The following is a 24,532-nucleotide window of genomic DNA, read 5'->3' as shown; positions in this document are numbered from 1 at the left end:
CCAGCATTTCACATTTGTTTTAATAAACATCAGATACTATAAATAACAAGCCAGTTTGCATTACCTTTTACAGAGGGTGTACTCCTCACTGCTGGTGACTCCTCGGGGAGGAGGTCGGAATTGCCAGCCTTCTTGAACCTCTGTGAAAACACAAAGCTAAGTGGTCAATATAACACTTAGCCAAGCCAAAGAAAACATTAAAAAACCTTGTAAACTGACTATCAGCCAGCTTGTAACCTGTTAAGAGTCAGTTGCAAATCTGCCAACTGGCTTATTTATGACTTTCTAAACATAAATCATCTTATGGTCTTTGGTACCAGGTATATTGTCAGTTTCAGGAAGTATTGAAAATGACCCATGCTAGTGATTTGCTCACCTTCCTCCTGGTCCCCTGTGTATTCTGGTGCCATCTCCCCGTTTATAGACTGACAAGGACAACGATTGGGCAGAGTGGGTGGAGGTTGGGACAGAAAAAGTATTAGTTGTACATCACCTGTTAAAAGACAGACCAACAGTAAGGCAGCTTGCAACCAGATGAAGACACTTACCTCTACTTCTGAGAAGAGCATTTTTAATCTGGAAAGGTCTTTTGCAACAATGCCATTCTGTTTGAGAAAGGAGAAAAGCATTTTTATTATAACATACTTTTTTTTTTAATAAATGGTACGATCAATATAAAACAAATGACTTTGTATAAGCTGACAAAGGTTATTTGGTGTAATCACATTTATAGTCCTTTTCAAGTATCTACAGTAGAGATGTTAAGATTAACTTAAGATTCACCGATTCGCATCGGTGCACCGGCATAAACGTTCAAGATGCGAGTGCACCGGTTGAAAGAGTGCACATCGGCTACAGTTTGGGTTGAACTCGCGATGCATCGATTGCGTAGCGTCTTTGCATCGGTAAAAAACCGATTCATTAATATAAAATCCCCTCATCTTGTCAACGCTCAGCAGAGACGATCTTTGATATTTGCTTCGCCACTACGGAGGCCGAGAGTCTCAGTTATCAACACACACGGAAGTTGAGGAGAAAGAGAAACACAGCGCACCGAAAAATACCTACAAATCAAACGTTTGGCAACACTTCGGATTGTTCAAGAAAGACGGTGTAATAGTCCTTTATGCTATATAGTTGACCGCAGGTCATGGAGAGTAATAAGGTATCCGTAGACCTTTGTATGAGGTATCTTTATTACTCAACAGGTCTACAGCCATGATACATAGATCCGTCCTAGATGCGGGCTTGCATACACACAGTATCACTCCGCAGCCGCACCCCATCAGTAACGTCCTGATGGTATATGTGCGCGGCACTATATACTACAGACGGTCAACTTGAAAAATCGCTCGCAAATTGTTAACGATGCCGAGCCGCTTTAAAGTACACAAGTAGTACGAGGAACTTAGCGACGCACATAAAGAGGCGACATGGGGTCTGCGGCTAAAAAGAGAAACCTGAAAGTTAGACATATGAGTTAAATCACTCAGTGAGGTGTTCTGTCAGAGAGAGTGGTGTTTAGTTTACAGCAGCCTGTGACGGCCAATAATAATTTAAATGTCTTCCTTACTGTAAGCAGTTATGAAATACCCGTTTGTGAGAGGTTATTTGTATTCTTTATTGTTCCTATAGAACCCACTGCTTTCTGCTCACTGGTGAGTCAGCCTCTGTATGAGTGTTCAGCACATCAGGCTGGCAGCTGTATGGGCATTGCATTATGGTAGCTGTTATTTGCACATTGTTAATCATGAGCAATGCATCCTTACATTGTTTAACTGTGAGGTGTTATACAATTGTACTGTAGCCTACTCTGGAGAGCTTTTAAAGGTAAAAAAATAAACGGCATGATGGGATGTGCAGTACCAAATATGTAAAGCACTTTTTTGTTAATGTATGATTTGCTGCATATAAGGAATAAAACAAAAATCCTCTGTCGTACCATATTGAAGTATCATTATTTTTGCATAGTGTTGAATCGCATAATGTTGAATCAAATCGTATCGAACTGTATCGCAACAGGGGTGAATCGTATCGTATCGCATCGCCTGGTGTTTCAAATGTATTGTTAATGTATCGTATCGTGGCAACGTATCGAGATGCGCATCGCATCGGCCTCAGTGATGGAGATGCACATCCCTAATCTACAGGCAAGATGTAAATCCATCACCACCCATTTATTTAGAAGCTGGATTATACAAGTGTGAAAAGAATTGTGCAATATCTAGATGAAGTGCATATAGCACACATAGGTGCTTACTAAGGACTTGATCATTCAAAAATTAATATTGGTGGATTTTGTATTAAGACTTTATTTTTATTTTTTAAAGAAGAAAAAAGGCAATAATGAAGATGTGCATGTACTTTTTTTGGTGTAGAGATGGTTTTTAATTTTGAATGTTGAAGAACATGATGATAAGGCAACACATTTAGCTATGTTTATAAATGTCATTTTCTTAAATGTTTTATGTGAGGGACTGCGATGGAAAGTAGCTCAAAGCTAAATCCGGCATATTAACGCTTGACACATTTATTGTTTTAAGTGTTCATGTGCATTGTCCCTGCCAAATAAACAATTAAAAATTGTTTTTTTAAAACATAGAAGACCTTTTAGAAAAAATAAATAAAAAACAGTTTTCAGGCTAATCCAAATAGTTTATGTATCACAGCTGAGTAAGTTAGTATTGATAAGGTTTCAAATTAATGTTGGATGACTATTAGGGATGGGAATTGGAAAGCAATTTTATATTCGAATATTCGACCCCCCAAAAAACGGTTAACCGAAATGTACATATCCTATAAAAAAAATGTTTTACCCAATTTTTTTTCAAGAATTTTTTAGAACTACATACATCACAGTTTGACAGCTATAGGCCTACAGCTTTCATGTGTGGAGGCGATTCACAAATCAGGCCAGCTGTAGAGAAGACCCTCTCAGCTGGAACAGAGGTTGCGGGTATAGCAAGGTATAGCATGTATATACATTTAATTTGGCATAGGTTGACCTCTACACCGCACTCACTAACCTGGTCGAAATATTTCCACACATTACTCCTTTTCCTCCATGTCTGTTGTGTAGGACTCTTCTTAGAGTGTGGACTATGACTGGTAAAATGTTGAATACCGGCAAAACTAAATCTCTCCTGTCAAAATGTCTATGTACTTTGCCGCCACACACGGTTGCCAAGCAGCACTTATTGTTGTTTAGGCTGGCCACTCATGTGTCGCGAGTGTTGACAGGGGGCGGGGGAGCACGCTCATGAACTGTTAGCGCCGGAACCTCGCAACGGCTGCGGAGCTCATTTGCGCCACATTTGGGCCTAAGATGAGGTTTGAGTCTGCGTTGTCTGCGTGGTCTGCGTGTAGGGAGGGGCAGCAGCCATATCATTGGCTAGAACTAGCTAGATCTGATGGATTTGGACATAAATGCGAGTGAAGTATAACCGGACACGAGAGAGAGATTAGCACCTGCAGCTCTGCCCGCTGTGAGGGACCGGTGAGCTGAGCAAAACACACCTTTAGACTTCACCTAACACATTTAGCTATGGCATAGTCGTATATATATATATATACATTGAATTATTCAATTTGATAATATGTAATCAACTTAGGCATCACTCCCAAAAAAAAATTGATAAAAAAAATTAATAACTCCTATTCGAATACATGAATAATTTCGAATATTCGATTAATCGTTCCCATCCCTAATGACCATGAGGCCTACTAAAGATATTTTAAAACTCATTTCTAAAATAAAGTGAGGTGTTATTCACGTATGAAAGTGTTACTTTGTGGATATAACAGGGTGACTTTCTTGTTTCCCCATTTTCTCCTAGCTGACTTCTCCTCTCTTTGCTAAACCTAGCCAATGTCTTTATAAATCAACATGTATTTTGCTGCCAAGGTGCCTCCCTCAGCTCCTGTTTTCAACCACTTCCTGCCCACTGCCACGCAGACACACACACACACATTCAAAGGTTGAGTTTGGCCACAAGGTCCTCCAACATTCTGTGTGGACAATCCTGTCTCTCTCTCCCTCAAAAACAAACATTTTCCTGACATAGTTTGGGCTTGTTTTCTCATGTGATAGCCCCCCTCTTTTTACTTCCACTTTTAACACATCAGACTATATATATATAACACTGTCTTGGTCTTCCCTCAACTAATCCTGCTTTTATTTTTGTATATTAATGTGGTAAATTGGCACTACACAGTGTAGAGCAGGGGTGGGGAACCTCCGGCCTCCGGGCCCTATACGGACCGCGAGACCATTTGGTACGGCCCTTGAGGTAATTTATAAACACACGCAAAAAAAGAAAAAAAATGTAAGAAATCTAGGCCGCAAAATAATTAAACAAGCGAGTGCCTGTTTTTCCTGGCCACGGTCAGGGTCCTTGAACACAACACGAGCCTAACGTGTCATCACGTGGTATATGTGGCAATCTGTTCATCGGTCATACTGATCATACAGTCAATAACTTTGTTGTTGTTAGCATCTGGTTAGCTAGCTATGCTAACGAATATAAGAAGCTTTTTCTCCAACCAGTGAGGTAAAGGCCCATCTTTATATGATCATTATAGTTATAAAAAAATAAGAGAATAAAGTAAACAGGTATAAAATACTATATGACAGTAAAAGAAAGTTGTTATTAATAAACAAGAATACAGTTTGAAAGGAGAGTGATTTGTAAAATATCCATAAAGAAAAAGAAAATCTGCTTACAGTTCTGTTTCATATGGGTGTGTTGTATCCATAGATCTCTTCAGTTTGCTCTCAAAGTGCACCAGATTGATGCTTTCAACTTCAATATTTTATATAAAAAAAAATAAAAAAATTTAAAAAAATCTTCCTGGGGGAGCATGAGAGGAGGTTAGGTCCCCCCGCACTTAAATCATGTCCACATGGATAGGAAACTAAATACATTTGCACACATCTTGCGTCCATATCTTTCTGTTTTGGTGGTCATGCCACACCGTGCACGTGCAAGCATGCGCGAGTCATGGTAAGATATCTGGATTAAGAGGTTGCTTTTTCTTTGCACAGCATGAAAGAAAGGCCAAATGAATGGGCTGTAGTATTTTTAAGCAGAAGTCAATGATTTGTACGGCCCTCGGAGGATGTTGAAAAAATTGAAATGGCCCTTGAGAGGAAAAAGGTTCCCCACCCCTGCTGTAGAGCTTAGCTGTCCTATGTGTCACACAAGTGTGTTGTCATTTGATACACAGCACTTAGGCTGCAGGCACCTGCCAACAGTTTTTCCTAGGTCTAATTCAATCAATGAGTGACCCTTTTATTTAAATGTCCATAGCTTTCTATTTTTGCTTGTTCTAAATCTATCAGATGACTCAAATCAGGTACATGTATAGAAAATTAAAAACAAGACCAGATAAGCTCTGCTGGGATCTTTAATCGAGGAGGTGACACAGGCGCTCATTTAGAGTAGGGTCAGTCAATAAGGAAAAATAGGCCCTATAGAGTGGTGCAGGAACGAGTCCTAAAACCCGGAAGTGAGTTAGCATTTTACCACTTCCCTCGTCTCGGAGACAATGGATTTTTTTAACTAGTTTTTGGAAAATAGCTGGAAATAAGGTGTGTGGTCGGCACAAATTTAAGAGACGGATCACGTTTTGTTCTACGGCATTAAATACATCAGCACTGACCCCACTGGTGATTTTGAAGAGTTTACATGTCTGAAAAACGATGGTTGTTAACATGTGGCTGAATAGGACTACAGAAGTTGTCGAGGCCGTTGTACGTCATTACGTCAACACGTAAACACTCCCGCCAAGTTTGTTTTCCCCTGTTCTGCTTGAAAGCAAGTACCTGCACTCTTGCAAACTGTTAAAACAAATGCTTCAACTTGTACAATTTTGAATCTGTATTTTTGAATATGGATCTTAAGTTGGCGTGACGTTGAAGTCTTGCAACCTTGCTGTACTCGGCTGTAGTTCCTTTATAGCATAACGTTAGCATTTAGCTTCTGGCGATTAGATTTATGATTAGAAAATTATAAAAGGAGGGTAGACGTGGAGATTATTATTAACAGGTTTGTTTTCCACGGATCTTATTCTTTACAATATTCCAAAATCCTATTGCTTTTTTGTCGAGGGAACCCTTGCGCAGCTTACTTCCGGGTCGGCCTACAAAGATACGTCATCACTGCAGCACTCTATTGGAGACTATTTTCTGTCAAAAAGCATACCATTAAATGTAGCCAGCTTGGAGAAAAAAATACGTGATTAATGACATTCCTCCACTACCTTATTAAATGCTTTAAGGAAGCATTATCCAGATCTGTCCTTCAGAAGGGTGAGGAATGTATGCCCTCAACAGGCATAATATGTTTAGCTTTATGTGAATTTGGTAGTCCATTCTAATTACAGTCAATGTGTAGACCGACTGTATGCACATAGTGTGTACATTGTCCATCAATCATACCATTGGCTCTCCATACAAGGCTTTGGAGAGGATGCTGGCCACCTCCTGCAGGCTGCCATCCAACAGCATGGAGCGCAAGCTGGCCTGTAGCGAACCGTCTCCCCTGGCCACCTCTTCTGCCAGAACTATGACAGGAGGAAGAATACACAGGGAACAGGTAGGGAGAGTTAATCCATTACATTAGCTTCGGTCTGTTCTCTGAAACATTGAAGTAATCAAGCAATTACATTAACCGCTTAGATTCTGCAAAGAAATAAGTCAAAATGTAAAATGTTTCCTGCTACGCTGACACTAAGGCATGTTCGAGGCTTCCCATTGGAAGACATACACACACTTAGTCTGCCACTAGGTAGAAAACAACTTGTTTTTAAACTGTTCAGTATCAGCAGATGGTTCCAATCTGAATTGCCACTTACCATGTTTGCAGTCTTCATCTGCTTCATCATAATTTTTCTGTTGGCAGAAGGAGAAATAAATGTTTAACAAAGTGGTTACAATAACAAATGGGAATATTGTGATGCAGGGTCAGAGCTTCACATAAGCTCCAAGAATGGCTATCTTTGCCTCACAGCGGAGTCCCTCACACTATCATTATAGACTTAAGTAGTTTCCATAATCTTAGGGCTTAAGTAACTGGTGTAATGTTAGTGCTCCGGAAGATAACATAACAGCCTCATGGAGGAAGAAAGTATGGTTTATTGTTGTCATTTCTTTCTCTTGATGATATTGTACCAAGTCATTAGAAGTACACTGCCATTAGAGTGTGATGATTCAATTTTAGGGAAAGGAGAAAATGTTATTATTTCGCTGAAATGGAAGATACCGACTAAAAATTGGTATTTCAGGGCCACAAAACTACATAGGAGGAAGGAAAAGGGTGATCACTTAAGACTAAAGCATGTATTGGAAGCCACTGTTCTTACCAGCTGCAAGAAGGCAGCAATTCGGAAGAGCAGGGCCCGGCTGCGCAGGGGTCCGGTGGCAGCCACTAGCGATGTAGGGCTCTGTGGGACAGGGGCACCCAAAGGTGGTGCTTGGGGTGCAAGGACCACCAGGGCGTCCGTGCTGTGGCTGACTGCCGCCTCGTACTCCCGCCTTGCTAACGATCTGCTTGCTTCTTCACATGACTTCTCCGCTCTCCTGTCCGCCATGACTCAGGGACAAAACTTCTGCAATCCAAAAAAGAAAATGCAGAATAATAAGAACATCTTTTCTGGAGCCGGGATGATTAGAGATAACAACCTCATCTGTGTATATTTGGCTGACAACATTTGGCTGGAAGCGATTTAAGGTGAAGGATGGGGTGCTTATCATCTTCAATGTTGTAGTGTAACACTGGGTTAGAGATTGTTTAAATGATTGCTGTACCGGACGAAGAAACTAAACTAACTTCCTTTCTGGGAAACTATTCACTTTGGCTTCATTTAAAGTATATCAAAAGTTTGTAAATCGTAGACCCAAAACATTTGATTCTTCAAAGATGCTTTTCTTTTCTCTCCATGGCATTTGGCAGTGTTTCTTTTACAGTTAATTTGTAATGACCTCAAGCATGCTCACTGGCACAAGTGCAAGAGTGGACATGCAAATATGTCAGATAACTATTGTGAATGTTTGTAAGTGCATACATATCACGTTAATATGCAAATATAAAACTCCCCACAAACACACATGTTGTTGGAACACTTCCCATACATACTTAACATGTAAGACAAAGTTTAAAACTGGTGGTTGTATAAAACAAGTTATTTGAAGAAATATTTTTGCACTCTGAGAAATAGTACTTTTTTCTACTCTGACAAAAATGGTGTTTTGAGGGTGATAGCATGCAATGTGGAAGTCAGCTCACCAAGAGTCATATCCTCATCTGTTTCATAAATCAACAGGCATAGAGGGTGAGGCTCCCAGAGCAGCTCTTACATTCCATATATTCAAACCCTTTGCTAACACTGTGTACATTCAAATGCATCTGTAACCAGATGGGAAAGCAGTGAGAAGCCTAAAGCATTTGTTGGGACATTTTTTTGTTATCATCTCCATCACCAAAGCCAACCACAGTGGGGTCAACGGTTTGGTGTCATCTGACTGCATAGACTTAGTGCATTATAATAATGTATCATGTATGATGTGAAGGCTTTATTAAGACTAGTAGGATGTGCTGGACAGTATGCAGAAGGAGATGGGTGCATTGTGACACTTCATAGCCACAGGGGCAAATGGTTAACACAGAATATATGGGAATGCATGCCAATATACTGAATCTCTATTGTGGACTGTAATTCAGAGCATGTACTCTAGGCAGCCTCTAACCCTAGGGTACTCAAAGTTACTGTTTGATAATTGTTGTTTTTAATTTAAATATGTCTTAAAATAGACACAACAGCATCATGAACTAAACATTATTTGCAAAAAACAAAACAGTCTATTTGTATACACACTTAAAATCATAGGAGCTAAATAACCAATGCAAAATAATAATTAACTCAGGTTTATTAGCATCATAAAAATGCATGTCTATACTTTAGGTCGCCCTACAAGTAGGTGCAGTTTAATATGCAACCAAATGTCATACATTTTTAAACAGTTGTTATACATGCCTGATAAACGTTGAAGATGTCTGGTGTAGAGAATTCATCATGCTCACATGCACCGGAGAGACTAGCATATTTAGGAACATAATGCAAACAGGTAAATACATTGAATCTCAACTTATGAATTAGACTGGCTTCAATTCGTATTTAAATTGTGGATCCACACAAGAGTGTGTATATTACCTTCATGAGTGGGAGGATTTGTTTATCGCTTTCTTCTTAAAATGCCTACCAAGTGTTATGCATTCGACGCGTGGGTACCCTCACTTGGTCATGTAAGGCATTTAAAGTCAATTTCTGTCAAAACAAACAAAAAAGAGCAAAGACAGGATATGTAAAGGATTAGCTAAAGATATTAGACACATATTCTCAGTTTAGCAGATAGTCAAACACAAAAATTGTTGATAATCAATGTATGCAGTGCAAAGAACAGCCATGTTGGATCAGCCGCATCTTCAGACTGCATCTTCTGTGATCTTCATTTTGTTACAGGAGTACCTGTTACTGATTATTTAACAAATACACATACACCGTAATTAAAGTGCGCGTTGTCTTTGTAGTTATTACAAGATAAAGCTATTATTGCAATTTACTTTAGAATGCCCATCATGAGTCTCGATGGCACCAACAACATTTCTTCAATGCCGAAACAGTCAACATAAAAGCAGCAGGCTAGGGCCACAGCATGATAATGTAAACCTCTCACTGAGATTACAAGAGGCAGTGTGCCCTTGTCACACTGACAAGCACACATCTGGATAAGGACGGTACAGAATGACCTGCTGGGGAACATCAGGGCATCAAATGCTCAACCTTGGCCAATGGCTTAGTAACTTTTGGTTTCATTTGCACCCTACTGGTTTCACCATTGGCATTTCAGTTTACCTCACTCAGGCTGGGAGAAATAAGACATTGAATCATAAAACGTGGCCACAAAAGCTTTATTTTTGTGATTTTTTGCTAAACTAGCTTGCAAAACCAACTTTGAGTTCAAATTAAAATTCTAGAACAGTTAGCTGATACTGAATTTCCATCCTGTCCCTCACCGTGTTAAAATCAGCTTTGAATTGTGACTGGCTCAAAAGAAACAGATTTTAATGTGAATTTGTGGCTCAGTAATTGTGGGTATATTTGTGACAGCTAGTTCTTTAATAGGCAGCAGACAGCTACTGGATGTTAAAGCAGAAAACATCAACAACCAGATGGCCCGTTGTGGGAATTGTATATGCCAAACCAAATGCAAAAAAAGGCAAATACTGAGTACTTCTGCCACTAAAGCGTAGTTTTGCAATAAATAGCAGTAAGTGTTTCATATAGTTAGGTTTTGAATACTGAGCAACAGGCAACTATGCTTGTAGCAGCTGACTTAGCCCAACAGGCAGTGCTTCTGAATCGTGTCCCTTAGGACCATAGCAGATACATTCTTTAGCGAATGTAAAATGTGTTGGCTGCATGCAGGATACAAACATGCAACAGCTGCATTTTGTTTTACAACAAATTACCACTTAGGCTAACAATAGGTAAAAAAACAAAAGATTGCACCACATGCGATATTATTTTTTCCTCAAATACAATGTTACTGCACACAAATCTCCATCTCTTCAGAAAGACACTACACGAGTTTGTACAAACTAAGCTTGGTTATATGTTATATGTTGATATGTTATGCATAGGTTGTATGGCATTACAAAGCCACTGGCCAATTACAACAAATAGTGTTGCAGCACCCATACTGCAAAAACACACACAGCTTCTCTGGAGAATCTTAAACCAGAAACACTGGTCAGGCCCCTGCCTGCTCCCACAAGAGAGATGCATTATGGGAAGTGTGTTTACATTCTACATGTTAAATAGTAATACCATTGCTGAAACATATGCGCCACTCTGGCATTATTGCCAGAGTGGCAACCAAGATATACTATAATATTACTATTTTACAACAGAGGAACAACATATAATCACCAGAATCTAGTATGCAATCGTTGGGGTAAGGAAAATAAGGGTTGAAAGTTGCTTGAGCTAGCAGACAGTCAGTTGCTGGGGAAATGGAAAATAGGGTCAAAGATGAAACCAAACATACTACTGATCTTAACGCAGTAACTTCTCTAATTAAGAGAGTTATTTAAAAACATATGTAACATTTTACACTTCTATTTGTAACAGTAAGAATAGATGTTACCTAATGTTGGTGCTCGCAAGCCAGCAACTTCGTAGGGGCAACAACAAATAGTTTGGCGGGATAGAGTGGGTCGACACCTGCTTTGTTTTTAATGTCCAGCTTGGACATCCTACTACAAAACCTACAGCTTCGACTGCAGTAAAGTGAAATATAAAGCTACGTTTATTGATGAAGATAGTTGTAAAACCAAAAGGGATTGTTTTTATCCGGACATAACGTTATTTAGCTCGAGAGTATCGTTTGCAGCAACGTGTAGAAAACACGGCTATAAGTCTTGCACATTTCTCAAAGTCCATTTAGTAGATATCAATAGAGCATACGTTAATGAACACACACGTTGGAAATTACTTGTTTCAATAGGTCGATGTGTAGCTGGTGTTTGTCTACTGAACTTGTCATGACTGTTGCAAGTCAGACCGATGACGGCAGCGTTACAAAGCCCTGAAAAAAATGTCCCCTGAAATGTTGGTTAACTTGCCGTTCGCGTTTGCACAGGGTAAACAGCATTGCCACAAACCAGAGTATGCGTTGCTAACAGTTAGCTTGCTAGCCAAAACACGACCTTTCTTGGCACCGAACTGGCAAGCTCACAACAAGAATAGCTGGCTGGTTTGTTAATGTTAGCAAGCTAGCTGGTGTTAGCTAGCTAGCTTGGCCGAAACAAAACGGGTTCGGGCCTGTAATTTTGCCACGGTGTTTAGGCGCATATCATTGATGTGACATCGTGTTCTTATCCTTGCATGAACTCAAAGCGTTCTTCATTATCATAATGATTTGTGGAGGGGATTCGTGACAGAGGCTTTGCGATGAAAAAGACAACTGAAAGGGCTGAAAATGGGAAGTCAACACTTACCTAGCTTTACTTTCTACGCCATCTTGGATCCACTTGTCAGACCATCGCAAAGCATAGTGGGATGTACTGATCTGAAGGTTGAGAGGACTGGCGTGTGTATGTGTGTGTGTGGCCTCTGGTGGCAGGGATATTCCTTCCAAATACTTTTGTCTAAAATGTTTTTGTTGTATTAATAAAAAAAATATATACTTAGTGTCATGGTTTAAATACACCTATTCCAATCCAATACATTTATGAAAGATATATAATTTAAATATTAGGCCTACATTGTAGAATTCTCCATATTCATTATAGCTGGGGTCATAAAATACCACTTAATTTGTACCTGATGACCGGTTTATTTCTTTAAAAGGCCCGAATGTGTGTGAAATGTTGCACGTACCTATGGGGCCAAACATTGGTTTTGTTTCTGATTCAAAACATGCACAACAACTACACCGGATATTACTATTGACTGCTGTTTTATCCATCCAAAGATGATCAGGCTGACACTGTAGAATAGATATAGCTCCATGCAATTTAAAATAACTAAATATCCTAATAATATCTAACTTAATAGTAAGAGCAAAAGAAGAGAACATTAATCCTGGAACAAATGCTACAAGTAAACTACATCTTATTGTCAATGAAACAATGATAATTGATTACGCATAATCCTAGCCTGTAAGGCATGTGTATAGAAGTGTCCAAAACACTTAAAATGTAGGCTGCACGCTCAGTTCATAATTTCCCAAAAAGTTTATAAAGCCAGAAAATAAATTGTAACAGAATTGGGAAAGAGTTGTCATACTACATATTTGTCTTGGTCAATAGGTGCATTGTGTCTATTGTAACGCTCATTAAGTGCCAAAACAACGTTGTTATTATTGTTTAGCGGTTTTTGTTCCTTACAAAGGTGTGCAATCACAGCTGTGATAAGCAAATCATATATCAAATTTGAAATGTTATGCATAAAATGTCCATCGAGAAAGTGAAGAGCGACAGTGTGCTCTGCAGTAATGCTCTTTTCAAAAGCTAAAAAGACACCAGAGCCTGTTTTAGATATTGTAACTATGCAAGGAATACAACTTTAAGTGGTTACCTGTTACAAATATCTTGGTATCTGGCTTGATGACTGTCTCACTTTTAAACTTCATGTCAATAACCTGCTTAAAAAGCTGAGGGTTAGGCTAGGTTTCTTCTACAGGAACAAGTCCTGTTTCTCGCTTGAGGCCAGGAAAAGGCTAGTCACTGTGACCTTTTTACCTGTGCTGGAGACTATGGTGATTTGATGTATATGAATGCACCTGCCAATTACCAGTTAGATGCTGCGTATCACAGTGCACTGAGATTTGTGACAAACTGTAAAGCATTAACCCATCACTGTACCCTGTATGCAAGGGCAGGTTTGGCTTCACTAACTGTACGGAGGCTCAGTCACTGGCACATTTGTATATATAAAGCCATGTTAGGGAAACCTCCATCCTACATCTGCCCCCTGATCTCTCGGCGAATTGTAAGTGGCTACTGCCTGAGATCGCATGCTGTGATTTTATTAAATGTGCCAACTGCACTAGGGAAGATAGCTTTTAGAGCTCCTCTGTCTTGGAATAGTCTGCAAATTAAATGGAAACTGAGCAATCTGGTGCCACAAAATGTTTTTAAAGCTTGGTTGGATGCTACACAATCGGATGCTGTTGGTACCTGTTCATGTGGATAGTTATTGTACATTGTAATCCCTGTAATGATGCTGTATGATGTCCTTTTTCTTGTTCTGGGTTTTTATGTTTCATGTGGAACCTACTTGAGCAGGTCTCCCTTGAAAAATAGATCAACGATCTCAAGGGATACACCTGGGTAAATAAAGGCTTGAATGAATGAACAGTGGCCCTCATTTTGATGAGCATCTTGATTTAGACCAGTTATAGACACTGTAATAAAGGAAATTACACTGGGCGCTCCTTTATACCGGTTACTGGCATGGCTGAGCTACGATCCATTAAACCAAAATTACAAGACAATAAACAAGTGTAGAATAGCTTAGCTGTGAACTCATTTATTGGTGCTCCACCTTTGTTTAAACTTGATGTTGATAGCAGGGGCATTTCTAAGTTGATGGAGAAAAAAGAAAGAGTACAACATCAGAATAAAGGGCAAAAGATTCATAGGTTGGATTATTTCACCAGTAAAGTATTTTGACTGTTGTCCAGTTATCAAATAGAGGACATTCGACTTAACTGAAAATGATTTTTTCAAAAAGACAATAGTTTACTTTGCCAAGTTTGACAATTACTTCACTTACATAACGGGACACTTCACGTTGGTAAAATGCAGTGGTCGCATAGAAGTAGAAATCTTTCCCCCCCCCCAATAAAAACCTACAAAAATCTTGAGTGAACTTCATCAATCTTGATTCACCATGCCAGGTGTCTTGAATAAAACTTTACCCCTCTTGTTTTATATGACTTCATAGCATGTAAACTAAGGGATAAAACAGCATATTGTCAAAAGTTTCACAATAATACTGCATTTGCATTGTTCTTTGACAAACCTTAACACAGCCTACACATGGGTGAGGTCTTGCGGTGATGACAACCTTGTCCTATTATAGTGTACACTCGTTTGGTTAAATACTATATAAAACCTTCATACAACTGTTAACCAAATGTGAGGAGTTTATTGTTTACATTTTTAGAGATTACAGCCATATTTATATCGCACAGTAATACATTGTAATCTACTGTTTATAAAGGCAAGTATATTTAGAGATCCAGACACTGCCAGGGGATGTAAAGCGAGATGCTCATGTATTTATTGTCAATGTTTTACTTGATAGTAAAAAAATGAACAAAGTCGGGATGCTGTGCATGTGCTACAGATGTTTATCCAATTATATGACATTGTAAAAGCACTGCGATTACTGTCCCCCAATATACTGTATATTCAAAAAACATTCCCACAGAAGGAAAAGAAACAAACAAATATGAACCAAAACATAGAATAATGCACTACGTTGTTGTTTCACTGCAGGTTGTGGATCATCTCCTCCTTGGCAATAAGATGCGTGGTCTTGTTGACAAGGGACATGAGAGAGTTGAGTTTGTGCGACCAGTCGTTGAGCAGGTCGTTGGGGTCTTTGGGCCTCTGGAAGTTGATGATGCCTGCCAGCCGGTCCACCTTGGCATAGATGGTCTTGTTTACAACTAGGCTGGAGAGGAACTCTTCGGATTCCTGATGAAATATGAGAGCAGACAGACATCCTGTTAGTCTTTTTACAATGCGAACATTCTCAACCTGAGGCCTGTGCGACGAAGCCGGTTCAACCTAACCTGGATATGTTTGAGTTAGCCGGTTGGCCTAATCCAAAACATACGCGCTCTCGCTGAGCGGTCCTACGACGCGGGTTATCAAGTGGACTCGAGCCAGCCGTGTCCTATCTAGTTAGGTGCGCGTTCACAAAAGGGGCGGGGTTAGCGCCAGTTGACCAATCACAAACGTGGAGAAGCGCACTGACAGCGCAGCGTCATACTTCCTGAATGAAAAGTGAACTATAATATTAGACATATGAAGACGTTACACTTTAAACATCCATGACTTAAACACTTTATCCAGGATAAAAGCCACATAGCTGCACCTGCAAGGTGAATACAGCTGGTAAAAGAAAAAGTGTTTGAATGCGTACATTAACAGGTTTATGATATCTAAGACGATCTGACTTTAATTACATTTGACTCAAGTGTTTCGTCAACTTAATGTGTTATCGATATGGCTCAGCTAACTCAGATAAGGAGATACATTATGATACATTATGATGTGATATGAATGATAATGGGACACATCGACGTCTGCACTCACAGTGCCGCGGACTGTGGGCAACGTAATGTTACTCTGATCCGGTTACTTATGTTGTGGCAGATATTTAAGTAAGCTTTCTTAACGCTAATGTTATAATAGCCAGATTGCTCTGAAGATGGGAGGTGATATTCTATTAAAGTTCACGTTCACACAGTCGGTGATTTTGGCCGGCCGTCTTTCCTGCAACGGCAGTTTAAACTGTATTTCCTCCGCACACTGAGCTCTGATTGGTCAGCAGGCGTGGTGCTTTCACTGAGTTGATCTCTTATCCTGGAACCTATCCTGCTCCGGAGCAGGCTAGCTGCTCAGCATAAGTTATCTAGCCCGCTAAAAAGTGAACCAGCTTCGTAGGACCGGAAATCCCTGAAGTTAGCTTGCTAAACGAAAATCTTGATTCGTAGTACAGGCCCCCAGGTTAGCCGCTCAGCACAAATTACCATGGAGATGTCCCTCTATATACGTGTGTATAGATTCAATTGTGTCCCACTTTGAAGTTATTGTAAATTTTGTATATTTTTTTGCCTATTTTTATCTTTGGCTTGAATAAATTGCAGTTAGGGAAATTTCCCACAAGGGAATAATAAATACTTTGAAAATGTTTCTTTGGCAAGAAAAAAATATATACAGTTCATTTTACCCAAAAGAAACCTACAAACTGCAAGTCCTTTTGAATGAAATGTCTCATTAGTCTAACTGTTGCTTACGTCAATAGAGAGGTCGAGGAGTCCAGCCATCCTCTTCATTGTGATTCTGGTGTAATATTTGGCCATTATTCTGATATTCTGTGGTAAAAAGGAGAAAGACATTAATAAACATTTATGCAGCAGAATATCATATAATGATATTTATTTTTAAAAAAAAGGTCCTTTTAGGACACATCAACACGCTAAAAAATAGATTAATGAATAAAAACATCCATTGCCAATCAAATACAGGTATGCTTTATTAGTGTACATAAAAGTCTACCAGTTAAGCTTTTATATGACATTACTTTCCCCATTTGCTTGCATTGCACTTCAATGGTTCTCTATTCATTTAACTACATATCATTTGATTCACAACCACTTAAATAATCAATCGAATTTTGAGTTTGAAAACCCCCAAACCCCATTATATGAAGGACGTGTAAAAAGAAAAATGTCATTTAATATCAATACCTTTAATCTTTGGAGGTTTTAATCAGACAGTTCTACTTTGACTGTCAGTGTTTAAGAGGACATTCATATTGTCACTTTTCACTATAAATGCTCATCACTTACTCTCATCCTATCCCATTTATCCGAGCCAAACTCAAAGTGACAGTTTTATAACGTCTATTGCAGCTTTCATTACCAATATTTGTCACGATAAGATGCTTCTATATGACCAATTTTAGCTTGAATGTTCCTGGCTGCCAGCCTAGTTTTTGACATCAAGGCAGTAAAGGAGCTCTTAGAAAATATATTGAATTAGATGTCTCCGAGCACCAACACATTATCATCAAACCTACCTAAAGATGTATGTATCAGTTCCAAATTAGAAAGGCCTACACTTGACTGGGGGACTTACATGCTCCACAACTCTGTTCTTCAGATCTTTCCACCGTTTCTCCCCCTCTTCTGAAGTAGAGAAGACGTCTGTGGCGGGGCTGTCAGGTGAGCCCTCTCTCAGCTCCTTCCCATAATCCTCCACCAGGGCAGCCCAGCGCATCAGCTCCATCGTGGTGAACTGTTTCAGAAGGTCCCTGTGAATAGAGGAAGAAAATATTGAACATTCCCCGTGATTTTACCACCAGCTGTAGAGTGATGGCCCTATAACAACTGTACTTAAACATCTAATACGTTTTGTAAAACCCTGTGACGGCCCCAGAGCCTGGGGCCTGTGAGTGTGTGTGTGAATGTTGCAGGTCCTGCGATGGGGTGGAGTTGAAGAGGCCAATCAGCGTGATCGGGGACACCTGGCCGGAGGTGCTACTTAAGCCCAGCTGCCCGGAGTCATAGCCCATCATGTCTCTCTCCAAGCCTGCTGCGGAGGGACTCACCGTGATCATTTCCCCTCGTCCACCCTCTGCTGTTTTTGGTGTTGCCGAATAATGTGCCGAGATTATTGGAAACTCTCCTAGCTTTTCTGTTGTGGCCAACGGGCCGGTCATAACAAACCCAAACACATTAACTGAACAGTTAGGCAACGGTTGTCTCTCTACATGTGCTGTGTAGGACTGCACAATGATCTAAATGTATTGAAATCGCAATATGGACTAGTGCAGGGGTCTTCAACTAAAATTCAACGAGGTCCAGTTAGAGAAAATGTCCCCATGCAAAGGTCCGGAACATCAACATGTCTAACTTGCTTCATGAATTAGTGTGATATATATTGAAGTGATCTGTAGCTTTATCAACGTCTGCATAATCAACAACTGACTGCCAATCAAATAAAGAAAGTACAATTCAAAAACAACAATATTTATTGTCAATTAACATTAAATACTGTGGATGTGTGTAATGTTCCTCTCGGGCTGCATTTACAAATAAAATAGAGAAAATAAATAAAATAGCTTTTGAAAATATGTGCATCTTAAAAGTGCTTAATTTTAGATAAATAAAATAAAGTGTAGCAGCAGCTTGAGTGTCCCTTTTTCTTTGTTAACCGTTTCACATCATGACTTAACAGTTTCAGACGATTATAGAACAACATCAGTCTTTACACATCATAACAATTGAACAGTTTCAAAGTTTCTCTTTCTTTCCCTCTTATATTGCAGTCCCCCACTCACTTTTTTTAAATTCAGTGTGAGAATTGAGCTTGTCCTGCCAGGAGTTTGTAAATCTGGGCCGACATGAAGTCAAGTTGTACTTTTTACAGTATTACGGCTTCTACAGATGACATTTTTGTATGGATTTTTTGTCAAAGCACTTAAGCTATTCATTGCTATCGGGATGTTAAGAGCATTCCATGGAATATAACAAAAAGTGTATCTCGAGCCGGTTTCTGAAACTTACCTACCCCACCTTTAAGTTAAAAATCAAGGGTTTTTATTATTATTTACAGCAGGGGTGGGGAACCTTTTTCCTTTCAATTTTTACAACATCCTCCGAGGGTCGTACAAATTATTGAACTCAACCTTTGCTTAAAATATTGAAGTTAAAAGCATCAATCTGGTACACTTTGAGAGCAACATTAAGAGATCTATGGATACATCTCTCAACATCCATATGAAACAGAACTGTAAGCATATTTTTCTTTTTGGATATTTTACAAATCACTCCCCTTTTAAACTCTATTCTTGTTATTTTTAACAACTTTTTTGTTACTGTCATATAGTATTTTATACCAGTTTTTCATTTAGTCTCATTAATAACTATAATGACCATATCAAGGTGTGCCTTAACCTCACTGAGCTGAGGATATTTGAGCCTCTCAGGAGATAGCTCTCTTCCACCTGGTTGTAGAAAAGCTCTTTAAATTCGTTAGCATAGCTAGCTAACCAGATGCTAATAACAACAGTTCGCCACTGTGTTTACAACTAAAGACACAGCCACGCAAACACTGCGGCATGTGTACGGCTCCTTATGGATTATTATCCTTATATGCAATATGTTAAGGGCTGGAGCGGCGTTCCGGTGCTCAGCACTCCTTTCAGACGAGACATATACCACGTGAAGACACGGAAGACAGGTTACGCTCGTGTTGTGTTCAAGGAACCTGTCCTTGGCCAGGAAAAACAGGTACTCGCTTGTTTAATTATTTTTGCGGTCTAGATTTCTTCTTCTTTTGTGAAGTGAGAAGTTGTCCGTCAGTCGAAAACTCTTCGGTTCTCCACGAATTACACAAGTCACCCAAATCAGCGTTAGAAAAGCGGGAGGCGCCGAAAAAACCCCTATTAATGTATTGATTATAGCTCGGGTCCGTATAGGTCGGCGTCTGGGTCCGGATCCGGACCGCGGTCCGCCTGTTGCCGACCCCTGGACTAGTGCAATACCCACATTGCTGGAATATTAGGAGAAGGCTAAATGTGTGAAAATATCAATTTGAAAAGAATATTGTGGTGCTGAAGTGAAGTCCAGGATTGCACACGATATTTTACAGACTAATTAAAATATCCTTGTTTGGTGCAGAACCTTTTAAGCAAAACCCGGTTCTAATATATAATCTTCAACGATAATGTGAATAATGTTTCAGAAATTATAATTTACTGATATTTCAAATCATGTCACAATTGCAAAGACAGTCAAAGTAATTGAAATACGCGTTAAATCTAATATGTTCACATTATGTACGTTGTCATGTTGTACAGTCGATTGCTGATTCAGATAGCCTTCCCTTTTGAAAGATGTTTGTCTTCCTCCTGGGATCCACCTCAACCCATTCATCGTAGCAAAAATGCTCTTGATTAAAAAAAGTACTCGACTTTGCCCAAAATCACATTGGGTCTGTGGAATGGTGAATAATATATTATGTCTTACTTGTATTTAGGGATTTCTTCCAATTTCTTGTCCTCACTGATTCTGTGCACAAGGTCTGACTGCTCGTTGTCGTAAGGAGCAAGAATCACGTAGAGCACCACACTCTTTAGGGCCTGAAAAAAAAAATGCATTCATTACCGTTTTAACAGCATCCAAAGTGAGCCAACAGTTTTGAAACAGATATAATGTTTAATTGATATTACTGCAAACTATGTCAAGATCGTCATTGAAAATAGCTAAATGTATATGTTCAATACTTTGATATATGAAAGTGTGGCCTCAAAAGGAAAGTCTGTGTACCTGTTGCCACTTGCTGCTGTCCGCCAAGATGCAGGGGGTGTCATAGATGGCCCGGTAATGTTTGCAGATAGACAGGTAGGAGCCCTCGTGCTGGTCAACTTGAATCATCAGGTCGTAATACTTCAGCTTGGACTCCTGAGTTGTTGATTAGAAAAAAGAATAGATATTCCAAAGTTCACAAACGCCAACCTTCTCAGCTCAGACCCGTCAATCACAGCTGCTTCCAAAAGAGTGTTGTAAAACAAACACACAGGCCTGCCACCAAATGTGTTTCCTCATAAGTGGCTGCCAACTCAACCAAACTACAGCAGTATTTTGCCACTCAATTCCTGGTCCCTTTCTCTTACCTCATTGCCCTCCTCTTGGAAGAATTTGGTGTTTATCTTCTTGCTGATGATCTGGGTGCGAATGTAATCCTTCACAGCGATGCAAAGCCTCATCTGTTCCAAGATAAACTCCACCTTCTCCTTTTTCTCCATCGAGCCATATGTCTCGACCTGAGTTGGGAAAACCATTTTTTTTTTTTTAACTTCACATCCATTACCATGTGTGCATTTTCTCTCTATATATGGTGACAAAAGATATGCCCAACAATCAAATGATTTCAAAGCACTTAAACGTGTCCCCATTTGATCCCACAATGATGATACAGATTTTTCATCATAATGAAAATAAAAGCAATCAGTCTTTTACCTGCAGCTCCTGAAGAATGGCTGCTGCCTCTTTGACCTCTCCGTTCTTCTCCTTGATATTTGCCAAGGTCTTCGTCAGCCTGGCACGCTCAATCTCTACGTAGATCTGTGAGGAGAACATATTTAGTGTATTAGTGAGGGTAAAAGGGTTTCAGGTGAAATGGTCATCACCACAAAGTAACCCATATATTTGTATCCACTCCTGAGAGAATAAACATTTCCCATTAAAATTAGAGCATCAAATAGCGTAAACCCTTTTTAAATGTAATTGTGTCCTTACCCTGAAGAAGGATTCTTAGTACACTAGATACACAAATCTTTCTTCTGTCATATTTGAACTATGACTTTCTAGCTTTGCCGTCTAGCACATGTGACATGTTGTACTTAATGTGACAATGGCTCACATCTACACATCTCTATTTTTGTCTAGTATACATTACAGACCTTGCCGGCAGTCACGGTGCGAAGTGTGTCGATAAGTCTCAGCTTGATGGGCTGATCGGTCACCGTATCCACGTACTTGTAACATTCTTGCACCATCTTGGCAACAGCCTGATAAGAAAAAGAGGAATACAAAAACGAGTTGTCATTAGAGCATGAAAAACAATGGCTGCAAAGCATTAGGTAAATCATGTTAGTTTGGAAATCCTGTGAAGTCAGTAACTTGTATAATTTCTGGTTATGGGTATTTCCCCAAAACATGTATTTGTCATTCAGGGGAAATTATTTAAAAAGCAGAATCCAATTCTTAAAAACAAGAGAATAATGCTGCATGTACAATCAATCAACCAATGTTTATTTATATAGCCCAATATCACATTTGTCTCAGTGGTCTTCACAGTTTGTACAGAATATCAGTATGACAATACGACACCCTCGGTCCTTAGACACTCACATCGTACAAGGAAAAACTTCCGGAGAAAACCCACAGTTTAAAGGGAAAAATGGGAGAAACCTCAGGGAGAGCAACAGAGGAGGGATCCCTCTCCCAGGACGGACAGACGTGCAATAGATGCCGTGTGTAAATCTATTTACACACAGCATCTATTGTACAAGGTGTGAACGATACCTTGACGACAAACAGTATTTATTGTTTGGTAATTTGAATAGTCAGTAATGCTGCTGGAAAGAATACTTGATTGTGGCACAAGAACATTTACTTTCTTGGACTAATAAGACCATGTTTGGAAAACTTGTAAAATAAAAAGAGGCTTAAGGGAAAAATAAATATCTTACCCCCTTCAGCTGACTCCTCCTTTTTGTGAGCAACATGATGTTTTCATTCAGGGCATCCCAGTCCTTGGCTTCATGGCACATCTGGACCACAGCCACAAGGATTCTAGAGGTGGACACCATGTCTGACGCCTGATCAGGAGTTGAAAGCAGATATATAAGAACAAGGACTTAAATACACACAAAACAAGACATACATTAGTTCCTTTTGTATGTTTTCACATAAAAATGAGGCAGATTTTGTGAATCATTCTGCTTAATAATGAGCTGAGAAATAGCTGAAAGTCAATTCATGAATCAATCCCATCCACAGAGAAATTAAAGGAAATGTAACGTTGCTGTCAGGAACCACGTACCGTTCTGGTTTGCTTCTCCAGTGACAACAAACTCTCAATTGCCTCCTGCAGCTTGCCCTCCTGCAACACGTAATACAAACGTTAGCATTAGTTCATACTTATTGTACTTGGGACGAATGTTATTCCATACTTTGTATGTATTTTGATAGAGACAAATAGAATATGCATTTTTGCCTGACTAGCTAGCTACCTATGAGGTATGTTAGTATGCTAGCAAGCACAATTACAAACTGTTACAAAGAAATTGTTACTTGGACGTGTTAAAGTTCAAACATACATCAACGTTTTGTAATCAATGTTCGCTCAATAAATAGGTTATAATATGTTTCAGTGTGGTTCTAAAGAAAAACAGTCGATGCTAGCTTGAATGCTAACACACTGATGCACCATGACTCAGCCGGCGCTGTTCTCTTTCACACTTACTTTCGCCATTTTCTCGCATTCGGGGAGACGCTGATCTACAGTTGAGCTGTAGTCAACCTCCATCTTCATAATCTTCCCATCAGATCTTTCGGATCGGTCCTCGATAATCTTCGGGGTGTCCATTTTAAGATTATGTACGGTTCTTTTCTTTTCTTTTCTTGCGTCCAAACTCTACCTAGTACTAGTATTGTGCTTGTCAAGGGAACGAAAAGGTAGGCGACCAATCAGAGGAGAGAATCAGTGGGCTGTCTGTGGCGCCTAAAGGACCCAGTGAGGACCCCCCAAAAAATGTGTCAGGCAGGCGTAACAAGAGCCTAGACCGCGGTCAGACGAGGTTTATCCAAGGTTTAGTTGCATTGTCAGTCTATTTGATTTATACTGGCAAATGTTAAATAATGAAACACCTTTCGAGCTTTCAAGGAAATACCATTGTCGTTCCTTGAAGATGATAATGTAGGAGGAGAATTAACACAAAAGAGGATACTGACGAAAACAACAGAAATACATGTTAAAGGTGTATCAACTGATCTGTACTCATTATTTGAATAATCAGGGTGAATTGAGGACTTTGCGAATGGACACGGTCGTATTAATGGCAACAGAGTGCAATGGCCACCGTCCACCAGAAGGTGTCCCTTCAATGTCTGCATTGTGCATTCCTGTCTTCACACAGTTCAATGCTTTGAAAGGCTCCAGTCCAGTGCCCCCATAAATAAAGTCAATGTGGGTCAGTGAATTTCCTGCGTGTGGCAGAGAAAGCCCTTAAGACCTGAGTTCAAATCAGCTTGATCTCAGTGCAGACTCAGCATCTATACTTAAACTGAATGTGACATGAATCTATACTGAAAATAATATACGATTGAAACAAGAACTGGGATTGCTAAGGCCTACACATATTCACACTGCTCTTTGCACCTTTGTCGCACTAGAACATCAAGAATAGTTCAGCTGAAGAAAACTGAATGAAATTGCCTCAAATGGCAATTCTTATCAGTTAAACTCATTGTCATCTGACAATAAGAGGTTGTGCAGTGCAAGTGCTATATACAGTAGGCTACAGTAGGCTACAGATGAGGCCTTAATTTATTGAATTTGGCACAATTTAGTCAGCTCCAACAAAACTCACACTTTCCATAATTAAAAACAGTGGGAGATTTGGCCTTGAGTTCAGAACTCACAGGATTGTTTGGTAT

At 39.6% G+C, this 24,532-nt stretch overlaps 2 protein-coding genes across 3 annotated transcripts in view; both read right to left on the bottom strand.

The window, feature by feature from the left end:
* The window catches only part of helz (helicase with zinc finger), a 63,095-nt gene extending 50,953 nt beyond the window's left edge, over window positions 1-12,142 (bottom strand). The window contains exons 1-9 of one of the 2 annotated variants that reach the window (XM_071202705.1): window positions 12,060-12,142; window positions 9,211-9,324; window positions 9,034-9,094; window positions 7,363-7,608; window positions 6,856-6,892; window positions 6,440-6,564; window positions 549-605; window positions 377-425; window positions 65-140 (exon numbers count right to left, since the gene is read on the bottom strand). In XM_071202705.1, coding sequence (XP_071058806.1) covers window positions 65-140; window positions 377-425; window positions 549-605; window positions 6,440-6,564; window positions 6,856-6,892; window positions 7,363-7,590 — 572 coding nt within the window. In that variant the 5' untranslated portion in view covers window positions 7,591-7,608; window positions 9,034-9,094; window positions 9,211-9,324; window positions 12,060-12,142. The remainder of the gene's footprint in view (window positions 1-64; window positions 141-376; window positions 426-548; window positions 606-6,439; window positions 6,565-6,855; window positions 6,893-7,362; window positions 7,609-9,033; window positions 9,095-9,210; window positions 9,325-12,059) is intronic. The other variant, XM_071202713.1, reaches the window with a different exon arrangement.
* A 2,553-nt stretch (window positions 12,143-14,695) lies between these two features.
* On the bottom strand, window positions 14,696-23,577 carry psmd12 (proteasome 26S subunit, non-ATPase 12). The gene is made up of 11 exons (XM_034077530.2): window positions 23,340-23,577; window positions 22,917-22,976; window positions 22,564-22,692; window positions 21,772-21,879; window positions 21,329-21,433; window positions 20,983-21,132; window positions 20,636-20,770; window positions 20,336-20,448; window positions 17,442-17,616; window positions 16,598-16,675; window positions 14,696-15,269 (listed from the first exon to the last, which is right to left on the bottom strand). Exons 1-11 carry the CDS (start codon window positions 23,460-23,462, stop codon window positions 15,060-15,062), a joined length of 1,386 nt encoding a protein of 461 aa, XP_033933421.1. The 5' UTR covers window positions 23,463-23,577; the 3' UTR covers window positions 14,696-15,059.
* Window positions 23,578-24,532: the final 955 nt, after the last annotated feature.

This window comes from Pseudochaenichthys georgianus, chromosome 1, assembly GCF_902827115.2.
Source record: "Pseudochaenichthys georgianus chromosome 1, fPseGeo1.2, whole genome shotgun sequence".
NCBI lineage: Eukaryota > Metazoa > Chordata > Actinopteri > Perciformes > Channichthyidae > Pseudochaenichthys > Pseudochaenichthys georgianus.
Note: the sequence above shows the minus strand (reverse complement) of the source record. Positions and strands in the feature narration are given on the sequence as shown.

Bases quoted from the DNA above. Each gene is read 5' to 3' on its own strand.
- psmd12 (XM_034077530.2), bottom strand. From the start codon at position 23,462: ATGGACACCCCGAAGATTATCGAGGACCGATCCGAAAGATCTGATGGG. The intron at 22,977-23,339 runs GTAAGTGTGAAA...TACGTGTTGCAG, and splicing joins AATGCGAGAAAATGGCGAAA to GAGGGCAAGCTGCAGGAGGC. The intron at 20,449-20,635 runs GTACACAGACTT...TTTTTTTTTCAG, and splicing joins ACAGCAGCAAGTGGCAACAG to GCCCTAAAGAGTGTGGTGCT.